This window comes from Thalassophryne amazonica, chromosome 10, assembly GCF_902500255.1.
Source record: "Thalassophryne amazonica chromosome 10, fThaAma1.1, whole genome shotgun sequence".
NCBI lineage: Eukaryota > Metazoa > Chordata > Actinopteri > Batrachoidiformes > Batrachoididae > Thalassophryne > Thalassophryne amazonica.
The window spans coordinates 27074933-27100343 of NC_047112.1; the positions used below are offsets into that span (position 1 = coordinate 27074933).

Consider the following 25411-nt stretch of genomic DNA (forward strand, 5'->3'; position numbering starts at 1 on the left):
AGCTTCCTTGAGCCACACGATGCATTCAAAAATGATACCAACAGTATGAACAGGCAAAATCACATACCAGCAGTATGTGATAATATTCCAACTCATTATACAAGCTTTGTTTAATTTATGACCACCCTTGAAAAATGTCAGCTACCTATTTTATAAACACTACCCAATCTAGAGCCCGTGGATCCCCACCGGTAACACGCTAGTCTCTGTTATAATAGCCAGATGGACTCTGTGCATGTATGCATGTGTATGACTTTGATCACAGAGAAACTGGAAAGAGCTGACATTTGCTGTTTTGTATGCTTATGTATTTTGAGTCAAGGATGAATGCTATGAAACAGAAAGTTGGTAGGATTAATATTTTGGAGAAATTAGCCATATTAGCTAACAACAGTGAACGATAGACATTGTGCTGCAATGCACCATGGGAGTTCGGGGTTTTAAATGTTGTTATCGTGGTTCATGTTAGTTTAACAGTGTTGTTAGTGTTCTTGATTTATTGTGTTTTTGTAGTTCAGTTGGTTTAGTGAGTTTAGTTAAGTGTCATGTTACCATTATCATGAGTGAAAAACTGCTGCGTTAAATGTCATCTGCCACCGTCTCTGTTTGTGGGTGTGTAAAATTAAAACCACCTGCTTGCAGCAGAATGCAGAAAGACAAAAGCTGTGCATGCGTATAACTTTGATCATGGGCAAACTGAGGAGAACTGACATTTGCCGTTTGGTATGCTTACATATTTTGGGGTTCCACAGGGATCCGTCTTAGGCCCCTTGCTTTTCCCCCTTTATATAGCACCCCTTGGGCACATATTGCAGAGTTTTGGGATTACCTTTCATTGCTATGCTGATGATACTCAGTTATACATGCCGATAACTGCTGTTAATCTCATCCACATAAAATCCATGGAGGATTGCCTTGCATCAGTGAGAAGCTGGATGTCTATCAATTTCCTACGTTTAAACTCCGATAAGACTGAAATGATGGTTCTTGGCCCAGTGAGACATCGGCATCAATTTGACCAGCTAACACTTAGCTTAGGCTCATGTGTCATACATCACACTGACAAAGTGAGGAACCTTGGGGTAATTTTTGAGCCTACGTTGTCCTTTGACCTCTACGTTAGATATTACAAGGACTGCTTTCTTCCACCTGTGAAATATAGTGAAGATTTGTCCCATCCTGTCTATGGCTGATGCTGAGACCCTAATTCATGAATTTGTTTCTTCTAGATTGGACTACTGTAATGTTCTATTTTCTGGTTTACTGCAGTCCAGCATTAGGGGTCTCCAACTGGTTCAAAATGCTGCTGCCAGACTTTTTGACAGGAAGCAGAAAGTTTGACCACATTACACCCATTTTGACATCTCTTTACTGGCTTCCTGACCCTGAGAGATCAGATTTTAAGGTTCTGCTACTAGCCTATAAAATTGTTCACGGACTGGCACCTCCCTACTTAGCTGACCTAATTAAACCCTATGTACCGGCCCGGGCTTTGCGTTCTCAGGGTGCAGGAATACTTTGTGTCCCTAGGGTAAATAAAAAGTCTGCAGGTCACAGAGCTTTCTCTTATCGTGTCCCTGTTCCGTGGAATGATCTCTCTGTGTCAATAAACAGTCAGATTCGTAGAGACTTTCAAGTCCAGACTTATGACGCACTTATTTCCATTTTGTATGTCTAGCATACTGGCATAGTATGTTAATATGCTTTTTTACCCTTTTTAAATTCATTTTATTAGGAAACTGAGCAGGCCGCAGCCTCAACTTTATCTAAAGCCTGGGCCTATTAGTGAATCTTAGGGTTAGTAGCTGGCAATCTCCTTAGTATTTCTGTTTTTCTTGTTGCTTAATGCTGACAAATTATACGGTACTTGTTGTTTTTTCTGATGCCTGATTCTTTTTTTTTTCTCTCTGTTTGAAGTGCGACTCCATCCAGTGATGGGGGTGGTGTCTTCTTCTGCAAGCCTCCCATCCTCTACACTGGTATGGACACCCAAAATTTCCTGTATATTTGTTTTGTCAATTGTGTCGATAGCACAGCCCAAGCAGAGGGTCACCCCTTTGAGTCTGGTCTGCTTGAGGTTTCTTCCTCAAATTTTCAGAGAGAGTCTTTTCTTACCACTGTTGCTTGTGTGCTTGCTCTAGGGGTTGGTAAGGTTAGACCTTACTTGTGTGAAGCGTCTTGAGGCAACTTTGTTGTGATTTGGCGCTATACAAATGAAATAAATTGAAGGATGAATGCCACCAAACGGAATGTTGATAGGATTAATATTTTTGGAGAAACTACAGATATTAGCTAACAACACTGAACAATGGACATTGCTAATTACATTCTGGACTCACACGGCATTCCAGCAGGGGACGATAAATGATCTATATATCTTAGCCAGAGAAAAGAAATGGCTTGAGAGGGGAGTGAAGGAAAAATTGTATGTGAAGCAGTTGAAACCCAACCTTAACAGGGGAGGGTGTCTGAGACATGCTTTGTCCCCTGTTTACAATGGGGTACTCAGCTCAAAGCAGTTTCAGTCTTTTGTTCATGGTAATGAGTCATTCACATCATCAGGATAGCTGTCAGGAGAGGCGTCAGTCCCATCGTTAGGAGGGACAGCTACCCTGTCATTAGGAGGGTGCCAGCTACAGAAAAACAGGTGCTAATTAGAGCAATTGTTAGTCACTAGACAATATCAGTCTGCCTCTTGGTAGGAGGGAGCTGGTTAGATTTAAAACTCCAACTTTTGATGGCTTCTGTTATTCTTCTCTACAAGAGTCAAGACAGAAGTCAGACTACCAGAGCAAGAAATTTAGCTGAGGAAGCTTCTGCGATTAGAAGCGAAACATCCTCGAGTCAAGCAACCCAGTCCAGTCAAAGATTTAAGCTTCTCTACTATGGAAACCACCTGGACAACTGAGAGCCTTCACAGAAACATAAGTCAGTCATAATTTTTTACAGCCACTTGTATTCAGACAAGTCAGTGGATGGATACATGAACATTTTTAAGTCACTGCAGGTCTGGGACTTCATTTATATCAATCACTGCTGCCATGCGGTAAAAGTTCCTGGAGGAGGCAATTCATAAAACCTTGAGTGACCATACAAGAAGGAGACTAGTGAGGAAAGCCACCAAGACACCCAGATGACCCTGATTTAAATTACAGGCTTCTGTTGCTGTAATCGGAGAAATTGTGCATCGTGGAAATTATGCGTTTTGCGTTTTCACCATTTACAGTTTCATAGTAGAGTGAAACAAAGATTTTCATACAACAAAATCGATCATATCTAGGCTTCCACGTGCCTTCTAGCAAACTGCAGCTGAAATTTCAGGCCTTGTTTTGCTTTCAAGAAAATCCTCCTCTATGCCGCTTCAAAATGACCAGAGGGCTACGTGGACATGCTGCCCTCTTGCGGCCATTTGATATAAACATCCCAAAAATTAAATTAATATCTAAGTCAATTTAAAACTATCTTATTCTATTATTTGTTTAGAAATTAAGTTATTAATCCATTTAAATTATGTCAACGAATTATGAATGTCATGACAATAATTCACGTTTTTCTTCCAAGTTCCTTGTAGATGTTGATTCGGCCTTTTTTTTTTTTAAAGTTTATTACAAAAGACATCAGCAGACAAGCAGTAAAATTAAATAGGCAAATGCAACTAAATACCAACATTACAGAGTATGAAAAGCCCGTTTGCGCCACTTGAAAAAAGTTTTATCTCACAAGTCTGAGTTACTATGTCGCAATTCTGTTACTATCTCGCAATTCTGACTTATTATCTAACAATTCTGAGTTACTATGTCGCAATTCTGACTTATTATCTCACAATTCCGAGTTACTATCTCGCAATTCTGACTTATCTCGTAATAGTGAGCTCGGAACAAAAGACAAACAAAAAAAACCTCTCCTCCTGGGTGACGTATGCGGAAATACGTCTCTCTTGTAGCCAATCAAAAGGCGCGCCCATCAGTCTGGAGGGAAACAAACAAGAAGCCAGAAGCTGTGAAGCTGAACGTCAGTGTTTCAGGTTTGAGGAGAAAAAAAGGTTTTTGCTGAGCGACATAAATTTGGACCTCAGTTTGTAGTCATGAGTCGCTTCCGTTCAGTGATAAACAATGGAAAAAGAGCGGCTGTGGAAATGGAAGAAACAAAACCAAAGAAGAAGAAGAAGGCACAAAAAGGTTATAAAGTTTGTCAATTTAATAACGTTTCTGTTTTAAACACTAACACTTAAATACATTAACAATATTTAGAAAATGCCTGGTATTTGTTTTACATTTAGATGATAATAATTGTGTGTGTATATATATATATATATATATAGGTTTATGAAGTCTTAACAGTTCAAGGTTTTGTGTATGTTCACTGATATAACTCCAAAGACAGACGTTTTTATGGGTTTGCAAACATTACTGATGTAAACAAACAACCTCTAAAATATGTACATCTTGGGGAAAAAAAAAACAGGTTGCTTTAGTATGTAAACAGGCTCAATCTCGCTCTTTTTTTTTTTTTTTACATTGGCCACAAGAGAAGATCAAAGCCATTGAGATCAAGACAGGATGCACGGAGGTTTCCATCTAAAGTTCAGCGCCCCTTGGCTCTTTGAGCAACAGAAAGAGCGAGGGCAAAGATTACTTTGTGTCAGAACCATGATCCAGGATGAGATGAGGAGCATCTATGAATACATTAGAAAGATGGTGCCCTGAGATAAGCTGTTATAAGAATACCTCAGACAGTAGCTGAAGACAGACGGTGATGAGGAACAGGAGGAGGCTGTATCATGAAAGATCAAGCCCCTCCATAGAATATACCACCAACACATAGAGGAAGTGGCTGACATCAAGAAATCCTACCAGTGGCTACAAATGGATGCCCTTAATGACAGCACAAAAGCTCTGATTGTGGCAACACAAGAACAAGCCCTAAGCTGCTTATTTTCTCAAGTTCAAGTAGTTTTATTGTCATTTCAACCATATACACAGTGAAACGAAACAACGTTCCTCCAGGACCAAAGGTGCTACAAAGAATATTATTATGGTTTATCACGATAAACCATAATAAATACAGGTAAGCAGTAAAGTGCGGTTGTGACCATTTTTTTATAAAATGAAAAGCATAGCAGCAGTTATTAACCATAAACATTGCACTCTTAAAAGATGAGATTGTGTGTGTGTGTGTGTGTTCAGTCCAGTCACTGAAATATGTGTGACTGTTCAGACCAGACTCTGATTGTTGAGGAGTCTGATTATTTGGGGAAAGAAGCTGTTGCACAGTCTGGACGTGAGGGCCCGGATGCTTTGGTACCTTTTTCCAGATGGTAGGAGGGTGAAGAGTGAGTGTGAGGGGTGTGTGTGATCATCCACAATACTGGTTGCTTTGCGGATGCAGCGTGTGGTGTAAATGTCTGTGATGGTGGGAAGAGAGACACCGATGATCTTCTCAGCCGTCCTCACTACTCGCTGCAGGGACTTGCGATCCGATACGATGCAGTTCCCAAACCAGGCAGTGATACAGCTGCTCAGGATGCTCTCTCAGTTATCATGCATTAAGTGGACCTGAGGTGCCAGGCTACCTACAGCTGCTAAACGTGGTAACACCATTAGCATATGACATTAAATACATCAACCATTTCGCTCAGTGCGAATATTGCAGCAGGTACGTCTTAGATGATCCTTTAAGACATTTCACAGCACAGCCATATTATTTGAGGTGTTTGTAATAAAATACTCCAAACAATGAGACAGCCTCCACAACAGCGAGTGGCCGCTGTCAGCGGACGCTGAGTTATGGTCGGACGGAGTTGCTAAGTCTTCTGTCAGGCAGGAGAATCAAGCCTAGATTTTATTTGGGGTTTTTTTTTTTCCTATTTTTTTTTTTTTTTTATGCTAAACTCCTTTTCTCCTGTTACAGCTTCCAGGCAAAGTGGTACAGAGAAGGCCTTTGTTCAAAAGAGCACAAAAATTCTTGACTAACTTTCATGTAGCTGTGGAGCAGGAAGCTCAGTGGACTACAAAGTTGGGCTCACAATAATTACACTTGCATTTGATTCCCAGTTGGTATCTGAACCAGTCTGTGTTCTTGGGAGAGACACGAATCCACCCTGCTGTAAATGGCTGTAGGGACCAATAGGCCTTGGGGGGCATATCATGGATACAGGACTTACTTTTGGAAAACTCTAGCTCCTTACCTTGCATGAAAGCAGAAATTATTTGCTTTTTGAGGTTTTATTTAGTTTAAATTGTTTTTCTCAGGTTGCCCAGGGAACAGTCCACAGGACACTACACCAGTGTCCACATATCACACTTTCCATGATCCTGATATTGCATCGCTGCGCTCTCGACTGCTGAACTGGTACGACAAGGAGAAGCGAGAGCTGCCATGGAGGACTGTGGTAAAGTTAATTATTCTGCTCAGGAACAAGCACACACTTCCATTTACTTAATTTATTTATTTTGGCTACATGTGAGATGCACGTGTCGTTTTTGCATCAGAGATAGTACGGGAGAGTTCAGTCACAAAACAATGCGCTTTAAGGAGTTGCTTAGTCTCCTGTCAAAGGATATAAAAACTGTCCATGCAGTTGTCGAAGTGATAGTGACTGACTTCATGCATTTCTCAGGCTATGGCAGAACCTGACATCAATATCAGGACATATGCAGGTAGGAAATGTGTACTCTTCACAAACTTATGTCTTTACCTGCAGTTGGAACCAGTTTATACATTTCCTCCATTTCCTTTACAGTATGGGTTTCAGAAATAATGCTGCAACAGACACAAGTTGCCACAGTGAAAGAGTTTTACAACAAATGGATGAAGGTGCGCATCTTACAGTTGTTTTATTTAATGTAGAAGTCCTTCTTTGTTACTATACTCTCATGCTTATTGTATAATTGCCCTCTGTTTTCCAGCGGTGGCCTACAGTGCAGGATCTTGCAGCTGCTACACTGGAGGTGATTAACAAAAGCAATACAAATACATACTGCTGTACACACTACACAGTCCAATACTTCATCTTTGTTTTGGTTTACATCTATGGGTAGGATGTAAACCAGATGTGGGCAGGCCTTGGCTATTACTCTCGTGGAAAAAGACTGCACGAGGGAGCTCAGAAGGTCTGCATCACGTGTTTCACTTAGTGTGTCAGTTTATTTGTTGCTCATTGTAAATGCAGCATTTATTAAGTGGCCCCTTGATGGAATGTATAATTAGAACTGAGATACTGTGAAATACATAAATAAAGAGTAGCCAGTCTGAATTCTGATTGTTGAATATTAATTGAAGTCTTGATCTGTAACAGGTGGTATTGGAGTTAAACGGACAGATGCCTCAGACAGTTGACAGCCTTCTTAAACAGCTACCTGGAGTGGGACGCTACACCGCTGCAGCTGTAGGCTCCATTGCACTGGGGCAGGTTGGTCGTTAAGTCTGTCCTATGTTCAATATAATGGATTATTTTTGAGTTGGTTGTGCATTGTTTTTTTGTTGTTGTTTTTTGGTGTATGTGGGTGTCTGGGGGAGAGGGGGGTTAGTGATGGTTGTTGTGTTCTCCCCCAAAGATGTTTGACACCAGTATCATCCACTAGATCGCTGGCTTTTCATAAATGCAGATAGACCATCAGTTATCGCAGTGAATCACTCATTAAATATTATACAATTATAGACTTTTGATGAGGTGTACCCGTGATTATGCGGACCTGGTCAGGATGGGGTTCACCGAAGCCTTGGCCAAGGTGAACCCCATCGAAATCAAAAGTCTATAACTGCTTTATTATATGGTAAACAAGAAAATTGGGAGTTTGTCAAACATACTAAAACTGAAAAATCAATCTCAAGTTTCAACTCTTTATTATTACTGTCATACTGCACCAACTGACATCCCATTGATCGACTGGAGATGCCTGTTAAGTCTGTGACGAAGAGTCATCAGGTTTGTTTTCTTATAAAGTTCGCCATTCGCCTGTCTAGCTTCTGTGCTCTGTCAAGCATCCTTCTGTCATAAGTTTCAAAGTTGGGCGCATGTCCCTTTTCAGTAACGTACTTGCGAAACAGGTTGGCTGCTGACTGTGTATTTCTGTGGGCGTTCTTTGCATCTTTTTCGTGTAAAATTCGTTTTAAGTCGGTGTCACTAACAGATGCAAACCTGTCTTCTGCCATCTTGTCAACAAACTGACAGCCAAAGTTGGCATTGTATCGCGTTATCTGATTGGTCATTATCGAGTCGGGCGATTAGCTAGCGCTACGCTGCACGCGAGGTGTACTCGTTTCGCACGCACGGTTTACTCGGCTCCACCAGCGGTCAACTCGGCATGTGGTCAGAAAGTGGTGAATGGGCCATTCAGAAATTGGCAAAATCCCATACATATAATAATAAAGGATTATTAACCGAGCGCAAGGTCTGTACGGGAAAATATCAGACAGAGGTGTTGACAGTACGCGATGTCTGTGCGAAAAACACAGAGGTCTGATATTCTTGTACTGACCGAGCAAGCAAGGTTAATAATTTGTTTATTGCTTGGCTATTAGATATAATAAACACGCAAACTTATGGTATCTCCAAAATATGAAAGCTGCTGACAGGTTTGGGCTCATAGTCAGACCTGTTTGCTTCACCTCCATGAAGAACTTGCTAACATATGGTCCGGTCATTAGCTGGTAAGCTTTTAATCTGTGTTTTTTTCCAATGCTGTTGAGATATTTATGGAGTACGTTCATGTCCGACTTGGTTTTTCTAATTGTGTCTTTAGCTTTCTGGTCTGTAACAAAATCTGATACGCAATTGTCATGGTAGCAGTTTAATATGGGAAAATATCAGACCGGAAATCAGCCAATCAGAGCGTGCGTAGCGTCGTAGCCATATAACAATAAAGGATTGTTAACTGAGCAAGCGAGGTTAATAATTTGTTTATTATATGGCTGTTCGGAGCTGTGTGTTCATGTTGTTGGTCTCCATTTTGCATATCCACTTTGAGCACTTTTGCTGTTACTTAATCCAGTTCAAACTAGTCAGTGTAATAAAATTTGCTCAGAGTATGCTCCTCTTCATCGTTCATAATTTCTTTGTTTGCTTTTTGTTTTATTTTGCACCATGAAAATTGTAAACAAAGTCGCAAATCCGATACGCGATTTGGACCAATTGTCATGGAAACGGTCTGATATGGAAAAATATCAGACCTGAAATTAGCCAATCAGAGCGCACGTACTCTCATAGCTATATAATAAATTAGACATATTCGATGCAGGCCCTGCTTCATTTATCGGTCATGGCCCAGTGGTTAAAGCAGCATCTGTTCAAATCTGTATCAGACCAAAAAAATTGCTAAGAGCCCTTGGGCAAGGTTATTAATCCCCAAGTTGCTCCAGGTGTGGAATTGAGTACTTTCCACAGCAGCACCCTGACAGTGATGAATATGTGAATGTGAGATATCATTGTAAAGCGCTTTGAGCTTTGATCCATATCGAAAGGCACAAAATAAATGCAATTGATTTACAATGCTGATTTTTGCCCAGGTTACTGGAGCTGTGGATGGGAACGTCATACGAGTGCTGTGTCGCCTGAGGGCCATTGGTGCTGACAGCACAAGCCCACCTGTAACAGATGCACTTGGTGAGATAAAACTTTGAAGTGCATGTGTGCGTGCATGCAACTTAGATCAGGAACAGGCAGAGCACAGCTGACGTTTGCTGTGCTTATGTATTTTGGGTCAAGGATGAACGATGCCAAAACGGAATGCAGATAGGACTAACAGTTTTGGAGAAGCTACAAACATTAGCTAATGTTGCTAATTACATTTTGGATTCACACGCCTTTCCAGCAGGGAGCAGTAAATCATCTTTATATTAAAAGCGTGAGTGTAAGTGCATATAATTGTAAATACGTACATTAAAAATACATGGATGACACAAGAAAGTGAAAACACATTTCACTGTGATCCATTTAAAAATCAAATGACAAAATAGAAGTAATAAAATAATAATAATAATAATAATGTGTATATAATAACAACAATCTAAGCAATTTATAAATACGTTAAGAAACATTACATAAAAGGGTTGAGTTCCTCTTCTGTGGCAGGCACGTGCCCTCCACAAGACCCCTTGATTAAAAGTCCACTTCTGAAGACATTTTTCATACTACTACTTCTTATAATAATAGTAATCATAATAATAATAATTTTAATAACTAAAATGTTTAAATTGGGCCCAAGTTTTACTGCAGTTCTAGACTAATTTAATTGATGAGCCACATAAAGTTAAGTTTAGTTAATTAAAGTTAAAATTTCTGCACAACTAAAGTGGGATGTGAAGCAATATCATTTTTATGTAATTTCTAAGCTTGTCATTACTGGGTCTGTTTTGGGTTTTAGCTTTAAAATCAGGTTAGTTATGATGAGGGAAGCCAAAAATATGAAAATGATTACAGCTGTTGTGGTTAGTAGTCTTATCAAACAAACATGTAGGTTGTGATATCAATTTGGGATAAAGGTTAAAATGTGCAAAAGAAAATACACATCAAAAATAGACATCAAAACCCCCACATTTTCTGCTTGACAAAAGTCCACTTTCGCCAAAGAAGACCCAAGACCTCCCATTTCAGATCCTGGCTACAGGCCTGAAATTTTAATTGGTATTGAATGAAGTACTGTGAAATAGTGCAGTTGACTAACTTTGACTGACAGTTTTGATTGCTCAAAACTGACTTTTTACTACTTGAATATCAATTATTATAGGCTTTCTTTTTTTTTTTACCTTGTGTTGTTTACACATGCTGTGAAATGTGGTTACCCAAATTTGTATGCTAAAATGCAAGGAAAAAAACACCTAAGTTAGCAATATTTTCTGGGGGAGCATTCCCCCCACACCTCCCTATCTTCCTCTTTTCTTTTTTTTTTAATTTGCCATTCACACTCCTGATCTTTACTTGCCTCCATTCTTGAAGTAAATGTCCAAAGACAAAGGGGTCATTTATATCTGTAGCATGGATCACCCCTTTGAGTCTGGTCTGCTTGAGGTTTCTTCCTTAGAGGGAGTTTTTCCTTACCACTGCTGCTCTGGGGGTTAGTAAGGTTAGACCTTACCTGTGTGAAGTGCCTTGAGACAACTCTGTTGTGATTTGGCGCTATATAAATGAAAATGAAATGAAAGACTTCTTTGTAACCACTGTAAAACCATATAAAAGTTGTTCCATCTCAATAAATTGTGCAATAAGTGATTTAGCAATCAATTACACTACATGCATGACAAGGAGATGATGAAATATTTTGCATCCTTGCTCGCTGACCGTGATTCACTTTTATCAATAAGGTGAGAATCCAGATCTGTTTTTAACCCAATTGTTCTTGAATAAATTGAAGATTGCTATCCAAGTAGTACTAATAATATTAGAACTAAATATTGAATTGAATTGAATTAAATTTAATTGAATTGTCCATGTTTCATGCTGTGGCGTTAGTTATGATCACACTACATGTGACTGTGGCTGAGATCAACTGGACCGCACCCCAGATCACCGCTGCAAGTTGGGCCAGATGCTCCAGAGCACTCAAAGTAGTCAAACACACTAGACTTTGGGGGGATGCACTTGAGCACGGTCCAAAGACACTAGTATGTGTGCTCCAGTATGTGCACAGGGGGCTGATTGGTATTTACCCCAAAAGACTGTAAAAGGATTTAAAAAAGTATCCTTTTAGTTTCATTTCATATTGTCCTTTTTTCTTAGATCAGTGGTACTCAAATCTGGTCCTCAGGTACCCTCTTACCTACATTTTTTTCTACTTGTACTTGATTGTCTGAACACACCTGACTAAACTCGTCCATTTTTGGCAAAGCAGGGAGCCCTGGAAAATGTGTAGGCTATGTGGTACTTAAGGACCAGATTTGAGAATCACTGACTTAGATGATGATAGCTGGCCAAAAATATTCTGTGCTTTCAGATTATTTATTTGTACTATTTTATGTATTTCAGGCATCTGGCAAATAAGCTGGTGGACCCGGAGAGGCCAGGGGACTTTAACCAGGCCATGATGGAGCTCGGAGCTCGAGTCTGTACCCCTAAAGGTGCACTTTGTAGCCAGTGTCCCTTGCAGTCTCACTGCCATTCTTATTGCAAGGTACAAACTGTTGCATTAACTGGTGATTGTCACCAGTGGTGGCGGTTCAGGCTTTGAAGGACTTTTATTGTAAACTGAAAATAAGTGTTAACAAAGAGCAGTAGTTGACTGGTTCTGAGTAGAAGTGCCAGGCTTTGTGCAGCTTCTTTCTGGGGAAATGTTTGCTCACACAGTGTGTGTATTGTACAGGTTAATGTCAAACAAGAGAAAAACTCCAAGAAGCTCTTGGGAAAGCGAGACAGTGTGTCATCAACCTTGCCTGATATAGAAGACTGCAGTAAGTGTCCTGGCTCATCTATGTGTATGTGATGTTTGATTTAATTTGACTGTGATTAACTCAGATGGTACAGTAGGATTTCTGTGTACTGAAAGGTCAGTGGTTTGATCCTCGGTTCATTCCGTCTGTGGGTAAAAATGCTCTGAAACATGACGCTGAACTCTGAGTTGCTCCCAGTTTGCACAGATGTACCTTTACTTGCAAAAAAGTTGGACATGATTTTGCCAAGTCATTTTGAGTAAAAGCGATGACTGTAATGAACTGACCTATTTGTTTGAATGTCTGAGGCTGAAATGCTCGTGTGTTGTTCATTAACTGAAAGTTTGGTGGATTGATCCCTGTAGCCTTCTGTCAGTGTTGAAGTGTGCTTGAGGAAGACACTGAAGTGCACTTGAACAACATTCTTAATCAATAAATTACTTCTGATGTGCAGTTGAGCACGATGCACAACAGCACCCTGACATTGCCCTCTATGAATATGATGTCATTGTAAAATGTTTTGAAGGTCTTCGTCAGAAGGAAATACAGTCCATTCTCAATTTAATTCCTGAAAGGTCCTGCTCCACGTCAGTACTTTGCATTGAATTAGTTTCAATTTATTTATATAGCATCAAATCACAACATTTGTCTAACAACATCCTTAGACAACATATGTCTAACTTTGCCCCCCCCCATGCAAACATGTAGGAAAAAAAATCCCTTGGTGTGTTTTTGATTGTTGGAAGAAACCTCATGCAGACCAGACTTGGAGGGGTGACCATCTGCTTTGGTCATAATAATAATAATAACAAAGATCAAATAAACAAAATACAACAAAGAATTGTCAAACATGCAAGACAGAGATGATGAAACTAAACATAGCTACAAGCAAAGTCTCGTGGTCATAGTGACCAGTAATCCACCGCAAGTGGTAAAGTTCCTTGACCTGTGGAATGGGGTCATCAAGAACCATGTGACCCTCCTCTTTCATGTTAGGTCTCACAGCCGTCAATATCGATCCTGCAGTTTTCCTTCACCATATTCGTAGCTTTGGAGGCCAGGCTGGGCGAATTGGAGACTCAGCTCCGCACCGTGGAAAATTCTACAGCTAGCCAGGCCCCTGTAGTCGGTGCGGACCAAGGTAGCTTAGCCGCCGTTAGTTCCCCCTTGGCAGATCCCGAGCAGCCGGGAAAGCAGGCCGACTGGGTGACTGTGAGGAGGAAGCGTAGCCCTAAACAGAAGCCCCATGTACACCGCCAACCCGTTCACATCTCTAACCGTTTTTTCCCCACTCGGCGACACACCCGCCGAGGATCAAACTCTGGTTATTGGCGACTCTGTTTTGAGAAATGTGAAGTTAGCGACACCAGCAACCATAGTCAGTTGTCTTCCGGGAGCCAGAGCAGGCGACATTGAAGGAAATTTGAAACTGCTGGCTAAGGCTAAGCGTAAATTTGGTAAGATTGTAATTCACGTCGGCAGTAATGACACCCGGTTACGCCAATCGGAGGTCACTAAAATTAACATTAAATCGGTGTGTAACTTTGCAAAAACAATGTCGGACTCTGTAGTTTTCTCTGGGCCCCTCCCCAATCGGACCGGGTGTGACATGTTTAGCCGCATGTTCTCCTTGAATTGCTGGCTGTCTGAGTGGTGTCCAAAAAATGAGGTGGGCTTCATAGATAATTGGCAAAGCTTCTGGGAAAAACCTGGTCTTGTTAGGAGAGACGGCATCCATCCCACTTGGATGGAGCTAGCTCTCATTTCTAGAAATCTGGCTAATTTTCTTAAATCCTCCAAACCGGGACTATCCAGGGTTGGGACCAGGAAGCAGAGTTGTAGTCTTACACCCTCTCTGCAGCTTCTCTCCCCCTGCCATCCCCTCATTACCCCATCCCCGTAGAGACGGTGTCTGCTCCCAGACCACCAATAACCAGCAAAAATCTATTTAAGCATAAAAATTCAAAAGAAAAAATAATATAGCACCTTCAACTGCACCACAGACTAAAACAGTTAAATGTGGTCTATTAAACATTAGGTCTCTCTCTTCTAAGTCCCTGTTGGTAAATGATATAATAATTGATCAACATATTGATTTATTCTGCCTAACAGAAACCTGGTTACAGCAGGATGAATATGTTAGTTTAAATGAGTCAACACCCCCGAGTCACACTAACTGTCAGAATGCTCGTAGCACGGGCCGGGGCGGGAGGATTAGCAGCAATCTTCCATTCCAGCTTATTAATTATCAAAACCCAGACAGAGCTTTAATTCATTTGAAAGCTTGTCTCTTAGTCTTGTCCATCCAAATTGAAGTCCCAAAAACCAGCTTATTTGTTATTATCTATCGTCCACCTGGTCGTTACTGTGAGTTTCTCTGTGAATTTTCAGACCTTTTGTCTGACTTAGTGCTTAGCTCAGATAAGATAATTATAGTGGGCGATTTTAACATCCACACAGATGCTGAGAATGACAGCCTCAACACTGCATTTAATCTATTATTAGACTCTATTGGCTTTGCTCAAAAAGTAAATGAGTCCACCCACCACTTTAATCATACTTAGATCTTGTTCTGACTTATGGTATGGAAATAGAAGACTTACAGTATTCCCTGAAAACTCCTTCTGTCTGATCATTCTTAATAACATTTACAATTTACTCTGATGGACTACCCAGCAGTGGGGAATAAGTTTCATTACACTAGAAGTCTTCAGAAAGCGCTGTAACTAGGTTTAAGGATATGATTCCTTCTTTATGTTCTCTAATGCCATATACCAACACAGTGCAGAGTAGCTACCTAACTCTGTAAGGGAGCTAGAGTATCTCGTCAATAGTTTTTACATCCTCATTGAAGACAACTTGGATGCTGTAGCTCCTCTGAAAAAGAGAGCTTTAAATCAGAGTGTCTGACTCCGTGGTATAACTCACAAACTCGTAGCTTAAAGCAGATAACCCGTAAGTTGGAGGGGAAATGGTGTCTCACTAATTTAGAAGATCTTCACTTAGCCTGGAAAAAGAGTCTGTTGCTCTATAAAAAAGCCCTCCGTAAAGCTAGGACATCTTTCTACTCATCACTAATTGAAGAAAATAAGAACAACCCCAGGTTTCTTTTCAGCACTGTAGCCAGGCTGACAAAGAGTCAGAGCTCTGTTGAGCTGAGTATTCCATTAACTTTAACTAGTAATGACTTCATGACTTTCTTTGCTAACAAAATTTTAACTATTAGAGAAAAAATTACTCATAACCATCCCAAAGACATATCGTTATCTTTGGCTGCTTTCAGTGATGCCGGTATTTGGTTAGACTCTTTCTCTCCGATTGTTCTGAGTTATTTTCATTAGTTACTTCATCCAAACCATCAACATGTTTATTAGACCCCATTCCTACAGGCTGCTCAAGGAAGCCCTACATTATTTAATGCTTCGATCTTAAATATGATCAATCTATCTTTGTTAGTTGGCTATGTACCACAGGCTTTTAAGGTGGCAGTAATTAAACCATTACTTAAAAAGCCATCAGTTGACCCAGCTATCTTAGCTAATTATAGGCCAATCTCCAACCTTCCTTTTCTCTCAAAAATTCTTGAAAGGGTAGTTGTAAAACAGCTAACTGATCATCTGCAGAGGAATGGTCTATTTGAAGAGTTTCAGTCAGGTTTTAGAATTCATCATAGTACAGAAACAGCATTAGTGAAGGTTACAAATGATCTTCTTATGGCCTCGGACAGTGGACTCATCTCTGTGCTTGTTCTGTTAGACCTCAGTGCTGCTTTTGATACTGTTGACCATAAAATTTTATTACAGAGATTAGAGCATGTCATAGGTATTAAAGGCACTGCGCTGCGGTGGTTTGAATCATATATATATCAAATATTGAATCATATTTTTGGAGTTCCACAAGGTTCTGTGCTAGGACCAATTTTATTCACTTTATACATGCTTCCCTTAGGCAGTATTATTAGACGGCATTGCTTAAATTTTCATTGTTACGCAGATGATACCCAGCTTTATCTATCCATGAAGCCAGAGGACACACACCAATTAGCTAAACTGCAGGATTGTCTTACAGACATAAAGACATGGATGACCTCTAATTTCCTGCTTTTAAACTCAGATAAAACTGAAGTTATTGTACTTGGCCCCACAAATCTTAGAACATGGTGTCTAACCAGATCCTTACTCTGGATGGCATTACCCTGACCTCTAAGTAATACTGTGAGAAATCTTGGAGTCATTTTGATCAGGATATGTCATTCAAAGCGCATATTAAACAAATATGTAGGACTGCTTTTTTTGCATTTACGCAATATCTCTAAAATCCGAAAGGTCTTGTCTCAGAGTGATGCTGAAAACTAATTCATGCATTTATTTCCTCTAGGCTGGACTATTGTAATTCATTATTATCAGGTTGTCCTAAAAGTTCCCTAAAAAGCCTTCAGTTAATTCAAAATGCTGCAGCTAGAGTACTGACGGGGACTAGAAGGAGAGAGCATATCTCACCCATATTGGCCTCTCTTCATTGGCTTCCTGTTAATTCTAGAATAGAATTTAAAATTCTTACTTATAAGGTTTTGAATAATCAGGTCCCATCTTATCTTAGGGACCTCGTAGTACCATATCACCCCAATAGAGCGCTTCGCTCTCAGACTGCAGGCTTACTTGTAGTTCCTAGGGTTTGTAAGAGTAGAATGGGAGGCAGAGCCTTCAGCTTTCAGGCTCCTCTCCTGTGGAACCAGCTCCCAATTCAGATCAGGGAGACAGACACCACTCTCTACTTTTAAGATTAGGCTTAAAACTTTCCTTTTTGCTAAAGCTTATAGTTAGGGCTGGATCAGGTGACCCTGAACCATCCCTTAGTTATGCTGCTATAGACTTAGACTGCTGGGGGGTTCCCATGATGCACTGTTTCTTCTCTTTTGCTCTGTATGCACCACTCTGCATTATTCGTTAGTGATCGATCTCTGCTCCCCTCCACAGCATGTCTTTTTCCTGTTCTCTCCCTCAGCCCCAACCAGTCCCAGCAGAAGACTGCCCCTCCCTGAGCCTGGTTCTGCTGGAGGTTTCTTCCTGTTAAAAGGGAGTTTTTCCTTCCCACTGTAGCCAAGTGCTTGCTCACAGGGGGTCGTTTTGACCGTTGGGGTTTTACATAATTATTGTATGGCCTTGCCTTACAATATAAAGCGCCATGGGGCAACTGTTTGTTGTGATTTGGCGCTATATAAAAAAAATTGATTGATTGATTGATAGCACCTCTGAAAAGAAGACATGCACACACAGAATTAAATCAGCTGGAATAACAACTCGCAAGAACAATATTTCACAGCAGCAAATTAATGGACAAGTAAATTCAAGATCAAGGGGACTTCTCTACACAACTTTATATTAGTAATATGAAAGAGAACAAATCCAAGGAATAAAACCATTTTATCTCAACAGTTAGACTGTTTCACAGAACATGTGTATGATGAGAAAAAGCTCTGTGACCTGCTGACTTCTTTTTAATCTTTGTAATGTACAGTAATCCCACATCCTGAGAACGCAGAGTATGAGCCAGTACATAAGGTATAATTACATCACCCTGATAGGGGGGCACTGGTCTATGAAGGATTTTGTATATTAGTAGTGGATACGTGATGGTTTAGAACGTGGATCATTCTTCAAGTAATCGCTCGTTATTCTTGGTTTATTATTTGGTGGAACGCAGGCTTTAACAAAACCTTAAAGTTTGACCTCACATGGACTGGTAGCTGGTGGAGGAGGACAAAATCAGGGTAATATGATCAAACTTTCTTTTCATCATCAGAAGTCTAGCAGGCAGCATGTTGAACCATTTGGAGACATCTGATTCTGGAATGTGATGATCCCAAAAATAGGACATTACACTTAAGTTTTGTAGAAGAGACAAAGGCATGAATCAGTGTCTTTAATCCGCTGTAGGCCGAATAGTTTGAAGCCTTGCAATATTATGGAGTTGAAAGAAAGCATTATTTGTAATTTCTCTGTGTAGGTCAAAGGTCAACCCAATTTTTTTTTCTTTATCACTATGATGAATGACACATGAATTCAGCATTAACGTTAGCTGATCAAATTTGTGTCTGTGTCTCACATGACCAATGACCATCATCTAGGTCTTGTCAAAATTTAAGAGAAGGAAATTACTGGACAATCCTCGAAAATATTAATGTGAAAGAGATTATCTGCATTTATTGGAATGTAAAGCTGAATGTCATCAGCATAGCAATGAAACGTCATTCCAAAGCATTGCAGTATCTGTCCAAGAAGTGCTGTGTAGAGAGCACCTCTTGGACAGTATGCCATCTGCTCTGTATAGATGTCCTGCAGCTGTTCTTATTATCCTGTTGAGATTGCATCTCTTCTCCACTGTGCTGTTATCATACTGCAATGAATTGCAGTCAGTCAGAATGCTCTCAATGGTACCCCTATATAGTACATGGTCATGGCTGGGATGGGGAGGTCTACCTTCTCAAGTTTGCCAATGGAGTGAAGGCACTGCAGTTTCATTGTTTTGTTCCACATTACACTGCCAGTTGCTCCACCTCTTTTGTGTATGCCGCCACGTTGTTGTTGGAAATAAGGCTGGCAACAGTTGTCATCCATGAACGTAATGACATGATTACTGTTAAAACTGGCAGAGCAGACATGCGTCAACAGTGTGAACAGTAAAGGGCTAAGTACACACCCTTGTGGTGAACCTGTACTCACTGTGATTGTTTTAGATGTTTTACTGCAAGCTGTGACTGCTTGCTGTCTGTCTGTCAGAAAGTCCAAGATCCACCTGCACATTCCTGGATCTACACTCAGCAGCAACAGTTTCTCGATAAGTTGTTGTGGCAAGATTGTATTGAATGCTCAGCTGAAGTCAGTTAACAGGATCCTGGCATAGGTGTCTTCTTCTCCACGTGTGTCAGTATGAGGTGGAAACACGTGGAGATTGCATCCTCCAAGGACTGGTTTGCTCTATACGCAAACTGTAGTGGGTCCAAATTGTTCGGGTGGCACAATTTAGTGTGATTCATCACAAGCCGCTCAAAGCATTTCATGGCTACGGGGGTCAAGGCTACCGGGCGGTAGTCATTCATGGAGGATGGATTTGGCTTCTTGGACAGAGGTGTAAATGTGGTACTTTTTAAACAGTTGGGCACTCTAACTTAACTGAGGGGAGATGTTAAATATGTTTGTGAAGACATTCTTCAGCTGCTCAGCACATAGCCTGGGATGTGATCTGGACCAGCAGCCTTCCGCGGGTTGATGTTGATGAACACCCTCCTGATGCTGTCCACAGTCAGTTTCAGTGCCTGATTGGTACAAGGCTTTGCTTGCATATGTGCTGTTGGTAGTTACCAGGCTTGGCTGTAAGATATCCCACAATGGGTGAACATTCCATCTGCTTCATGCTTCGGCAGTGGACCTCAAATGGATGTCCCTAAACAGTACATTTTTTTTTTAGATGTAATAAACAAAGACTTTCAAGGGATTGAATACTTGTATTCAGCACATTCGTCCTGATATTACAATAATTCAATAGATTTTGGAGGTCATGTGTTGCACCTGCTGGTTCTTTTCACCTCCTCCTCTCCCTCACAGTGCACAGTGGGGCGTGTCCGCTGTGTCCCACAGAGCCATGGATACATGAATTAGGTGTGCAGAACTTCCCCAGAAAGCCAGCAAAGAAGCCCCCCAGAGTGGAGCGCACGCTAACCTGTCTGGTGATCAGGTCTGACCAGGAGGGAGAGAACGAGTTCCTGCTCACTCAGAGACCAAGCAAAGGTCAGTGAGCAACATTTTTCACCGGTTGATGATCTGTTTTTTAGGTCAGCAAGAAAAGAAAATGCATCATAATACATGGAGCAGCTTGAAAACCAACGGCTTCAGGCTCAAAGGCTTTGAAGCAAATCAAATACATGTTGTGAGGATGTAAGGTGACAAAGTCTTCTCCTACAGTAAATGATTTCTTCCTACATACCTGTATGTCGCCTGCTTTTTCAGAGCAGAGAGCAGATATTTGTCTAAGCAGTCACATAAGCACGCTTTATCCAGACTGAGAAAAAATAACATTCCGGTTTCTGCCAGATCGGATTTTAAAGTTTTATTGTTGGTTTATAAAATTGTTCATGGACTGGCACCTTCCTACCTGGCGGACTTGGTTAAGCCCTACGTACCTGCAAGGCCCTTGTGTTCGCAGGGCGCAGGGCTTCTGTGTGTTCCGAGGATGAACAAGAAGTCTGTGGGGTATAGAGCCTTCTCCTACCGTGGTCCGACTCTTTGGAACGATCTACCTGCTATTATTCGGCAGTCTGACACGGTGGAGACTTTTAAATCAAGACTGAAGACCCACTTTTTTAGACTGTCTTATCATTAATTTAATTTGTTTGTGTTTGCTTTGTAATTTCCTTTTATTCTTCTGTGTTTCATCTTTTTATTGTGCTTTTCTTGCTTTTAATTTTGATTTTAGATTAATTTGTGTTGTGAATTGTGTGCCTTGGGGCGACTTTGTCATGAGTTGGCGCTATATAAATTAATAAATTGAAAATTGAAATTGAACATTGTAATGCATTTGTTTTCCCAAACTCCAACAGTTGCAATGTGTAATTTTCTGCATTCGGGATACATAATTGTATCTCACTCTCATTGACTAGTTTTCTAGTATATACTTTGGAACTGTGTAATCTTTCTTCACATTAAATCCTCTTTAACTAGTCTCCTATTAAGTGATAAATCTCAGGCTAAGAGGGGTGAAATGGCTCCACGCTTCATTTCACTGCATGTTTAAAGACTGAAATCCAGAATGGAGTGAAAAAAAATGCAATTTTTCTGTTTTTCTTTGTACTGACAGGATTGCTGGCTGGAATGTGGGAATTTCCGAGCCTTCAACTGGATGTGGAGAACTCTGAGACAAAACAGAAGGGGGCACTGTGTGCAGAGATCTGCAGGATGTTGGGAATTTGTTTGGCAGAAAGCCTGTTCCAGTATGTGGGAGAGGTACACTTTATTTACCACCAGCGACATCATCCAGATTTTTTTTTTAAAACCACTTCACCAGACTTCTGACTTACTTTTTCCAGGTGGTTCACATCTTCTCTCACATCCGCCAGACGTACGTGGTTTATAGTGTGTGTTTGAAGGGTGATGCTGACACACAGACCAGAAACACACAGTGGCTTTCCAAACCTGCTCTGCAGGGAGCTGCAGTCTCCACAGCAGTCAAAAAGGTGTGTGCTATCTGCCATATTTATCTGAACATTTCACTTCTGTTTGTTGCTGCCAGTATGCACAAACCAGCCGCACGCTTCCACAATGGTTTGCTATGATGTCCCTGTAGTAGCAAGCATATTGCAGAAAAACCACATATACATTATCATGAAATTGTAATCTAGTGGAGCAGATAACTGAAACAATTGTTCATTTCTGCAAACAAGCATCAAATTTGGCACACATACTCCTTAAACATTACTCTTTTGAAAATTTAAAAAAAAATGACTGTCCACTTGAATTTTTAAAAGGCAGGCAGGTAGGGGTCAATTGAAGAATTACAATGGGGTCAAAATTTTAAAATGTTCCAATCCTATTGAAATCTATACAACATTATTTGTCAGAACATAAATATTCCAAGGTATAGTTTGGACAAGCTATGATTGAATGTTGTGGAGTTATGGGGGTAAAACATAAGAATGGTGACAAAGGTCATTTTCAGTTTGGTACAGGGGTCAGAAGTTAAGTTGCTCCAATTAGGTAAAAACAGGTGCAAATTATTGGTTGACTATAGATTAATAAGTGGAATAGTTGGACTGTGGTGAATGCTTGGTCTGCAAGGTAGAGGTCAAACACAGTCAATATCCATTGGATTCTATGACGTGTTGTGTGGGCTGCCGAAGAGGAGGTACTGCTGGCCCACCACCTGATGGCACCCTGCCACACTGGCACTTTTTGGCCCTTAGAGGTCGCATGAGCCGGTTGGCCTCTTTGGCATCTCCAGGTGCGCACCGTTAGGCTGTCAGCTGATTGTCATTCATTCATCACCATCACCATAAAAGCCTGGGTAAGGACACCATAAACTCTGCCGAGTTACAGCTTAACTTTCAGGTAAACTAGTCTCAGCCATTTTGTGCCGTTCGCACATTCATTGTAACTGAAGTCCTTGCAGTTGTGACTTATACTTGCAGCTTGTAGCCGAGTTTGTGGAAGTTGGAGGAGTTGGCGTCTCCACTCCTCACTTCTAACTACTGAGTATAACATTTGACACTGCATGTCCTCCAGTTTTTCCTCTGCACTCTGGGAGTATCTGGATTTATTCCTTCAAGAAGATAACTGTGAGTTGCTGACTGTTTCCTGCGTGAACACTCACCCACCCTAACCTGTTTTTGCTCCTACCAGCAGTACCGGTCCAGCAGCCTCGGACGGTGGCCACCTGGGGGAGTCAGGTCTTGGCGGCTCTGGTGTATTGCAGGCCTCCGGTTGGTGGTGGGGCTCCGTGGGTTCCGGCTCTTCTCTGGATAGGCGTCTCCTACCCTCGGGCCTGCCCACATGTCACCATTTTGTTGTGAATTGGACTAAGCATATTTTGACCTTTGTTTGCACTTTGCATAATAAATTATTTGTTCGTACTCCTATCGACTGTTCATTTACGCCTCCTAACGTGGGTCCGTGCATTCACTTTCCCAACAACGTGTCGTATGCTACCCTGTAACATAACTAAGCATGACACATGGTGCAAACTATTCCTTTTTTAAAACCCTATTTACTCAACTAATAATTTGCATCACTTTTTACAATATTTGGAGCAACTTTAACTTCTGACCCCTGTACAAACTAAAGCTACCCTTTGTTACTCTTATTGCTGTTTTTACCCCATAGCTCCATAACATTCAGTCATAGATAGTCCAAACTATACCTTTTTGCAATATTTACTGTATGTTCAGATAAATAATGTTGTATAGCTTTCAATATGATTGGAACATTTTTATATATTGACCCCACCTGGCCACCTATTGAAAATTCAAGTGGATACTCAGTTTTTTCAAAAGAGTAATGTATAAGGTGTATTTGTGCCAACATGGGTGCTTGTATCACCATTCGAAGGATTCCTCTGTAAATATTCTGTTATCTGCTGCACTGTCCTACCATGGTATAGTGTAAATTGTACATTGCTGTTTGCGGTTTAGTTGGTTTGAAAGAGATGCCTGTTCATGTGTGATCTGTAAACAATGCAAGAATGGGATCAACATGTCAAATCTCCTGCAGATTGTCCAGCTTTATGAATCCGTGCAGAGCCCAAATGAACACACCTCAAAGGCAAGTAGTCCTGTACATTTTAATCTCATGCTGGCCACGTCAGGACAGTTGAGCTATAGAATCGTGCCGTTTGTGTGTGTCTGTCATGTTTTTCTTTCAACACTGCAACTTATGAATGCTGTGTGCAGTCCCAAAATTTAAATCTGGCAAGCTGCAGTCTTTGCTTTCAGCTATAAACAAATGTTGCTCATCCAATACAATTGACAATGATTTTATCTGTTTCTGCTTGTCACATTTAGACTGGAAAGCAGCACAGAAACACAGGTATAAAGAATGACAAGCGGCTGTCATCTTTAAAAAGACCAAAGTAAGTCGAGCTTCTAGTAGAACCACTCAGCTGTCACTCAGCTCCTTCTTCAACACAGCAACAAGGAAATGATGGACTTTTACGTGTTTGTGAAGTCGCTATGCTCCCACACTTAAATAATCACTGAGGGTAAGCAGTAAAAGACATCATGGGTAAGACAAAGTTATTGCTCTTACATCGCTGCAGACATTTGTAAATCAGCAGTGGATTAAAATAAAAAACTTTTAATGTTTTATTTGTGATACTTTGTGTGACATTTTGCTAAAATGACATTTTATTGTATTAAAAGTATGACTTTTAAAACAGATTCAACCTGTCATCCTTTATATTTTTTGTCTTTTAAACTTGTTTTATGTCAAACACGCCACTTGATGTTGCAGGGATGAGAGGCGCTGCGCTGTGGTTGAAGAGGACTGTATCTGCTGCTCTCCAACTTACTTTCACCTCTGCAAACAGGCATTGACCAATCAAATTTCTTCTACTTTTGTTTTTATAATTTTATTTTTTTGAAATTTTCAAATAATTTTACACAAAAAATACATTAACACAGAACATCTACAAGTTGTACAGTATTGTCCTTATGTATGTTCCATATACAAAAATTACAGGTTACATAATCAAACAAACTCGGGCCTTCGTAGCACAATATAAACCTTCCATTTAGCCCATATTTTTTCAAATTTATCTCCCTCAAGTCTGTTAGACATTGTAATTCTTTCCATTATAAAAAATTGAATAGACCAGGTTGTGCCAATCATCAGTTGTTGGGGAATCAGGCTTTAGCCACTTTTTAGTGATAGATTTACGTGCTGCTAAACTTAAAATTCCAAATAGGCATTTCACGTTAGCATTGGTGTCCACAGAGTTCAAAAAGCCCAACAATAACTCATCCCATTTTAAGTTTGATGGTAAATTTAACATTGTACTCAGTTCAGACTGACCATTAATCCAAAAATTTTGTATCAAGGGGCATGACCAAAACAAATGAAAGTGGTTTGCTGTTTGAGTCCCACAGTTCCTCCAGCAATTGGACTGACCTGAATAATGAGAACTTTGAGCAGGTGTAATAAAATATCTGCTAAGACATTTCCAGCCAAAACTTCTCCAGGAATTTGAATTTGTGATCTTCCACTGGAAAGCAGTATATTTTAACCAGCTTTCATTAGACATGATTGAATTGGACTCCATTTCCCATTTTTGTTTAATGTATTCTGTGTTTAAGTTTTTGATGTCCTGAAAATCCTTGTAAATCAATTTAAGGCCAGAATCACCTTGATATGCTTTGATAACTATCCTTAAAATTGGTATTTCAAATACATTGCTGTCTTTTGGTAAAAAGCCCGTGATATGGTGACGAATTTGTAAAAATCGAAAGAAATCTTTGTTCATCAATTCGAATTGTCTTTGTAATGATTGAAAGTCCCCCATAGTT

General features: G+C 40.4%; 1 protein-coding gene across 1 annotated transcript; it reads left to right on the top strand.

The window, feature by feature from the left end:
- The first annotated feature begins 3979 nt into the window (after positions 1–3979).
- Positions 3980–24276, top strand: mutyh (mutY DNA glycosylase). Its single transcript, XM_034179619.1, is given in 17 exon segments — positions 3980–4178; positions 6252–6391; positions 6620–6659; positions 6743–6816; positions 6909–6950; positions 7041–7112; positions 7298–7411; positions 9508–9597; positions 11850–11857; positions 11963–12107; positions 12297–12384; positions 19968–20150; positions 21217–21362; positions 21446–21592; positions 23622–23672; positions 23912–23964; positions 23967–24276. Coding segments are annotated over 17 exon segments (1572 nt in total). The 5' UTR covers positions 3980–4084; the 3' UTR covers positions 24052–24276.
- The last annotated feature ends 1135 nt before the right edge of the window (positions 24277–25411 follow it).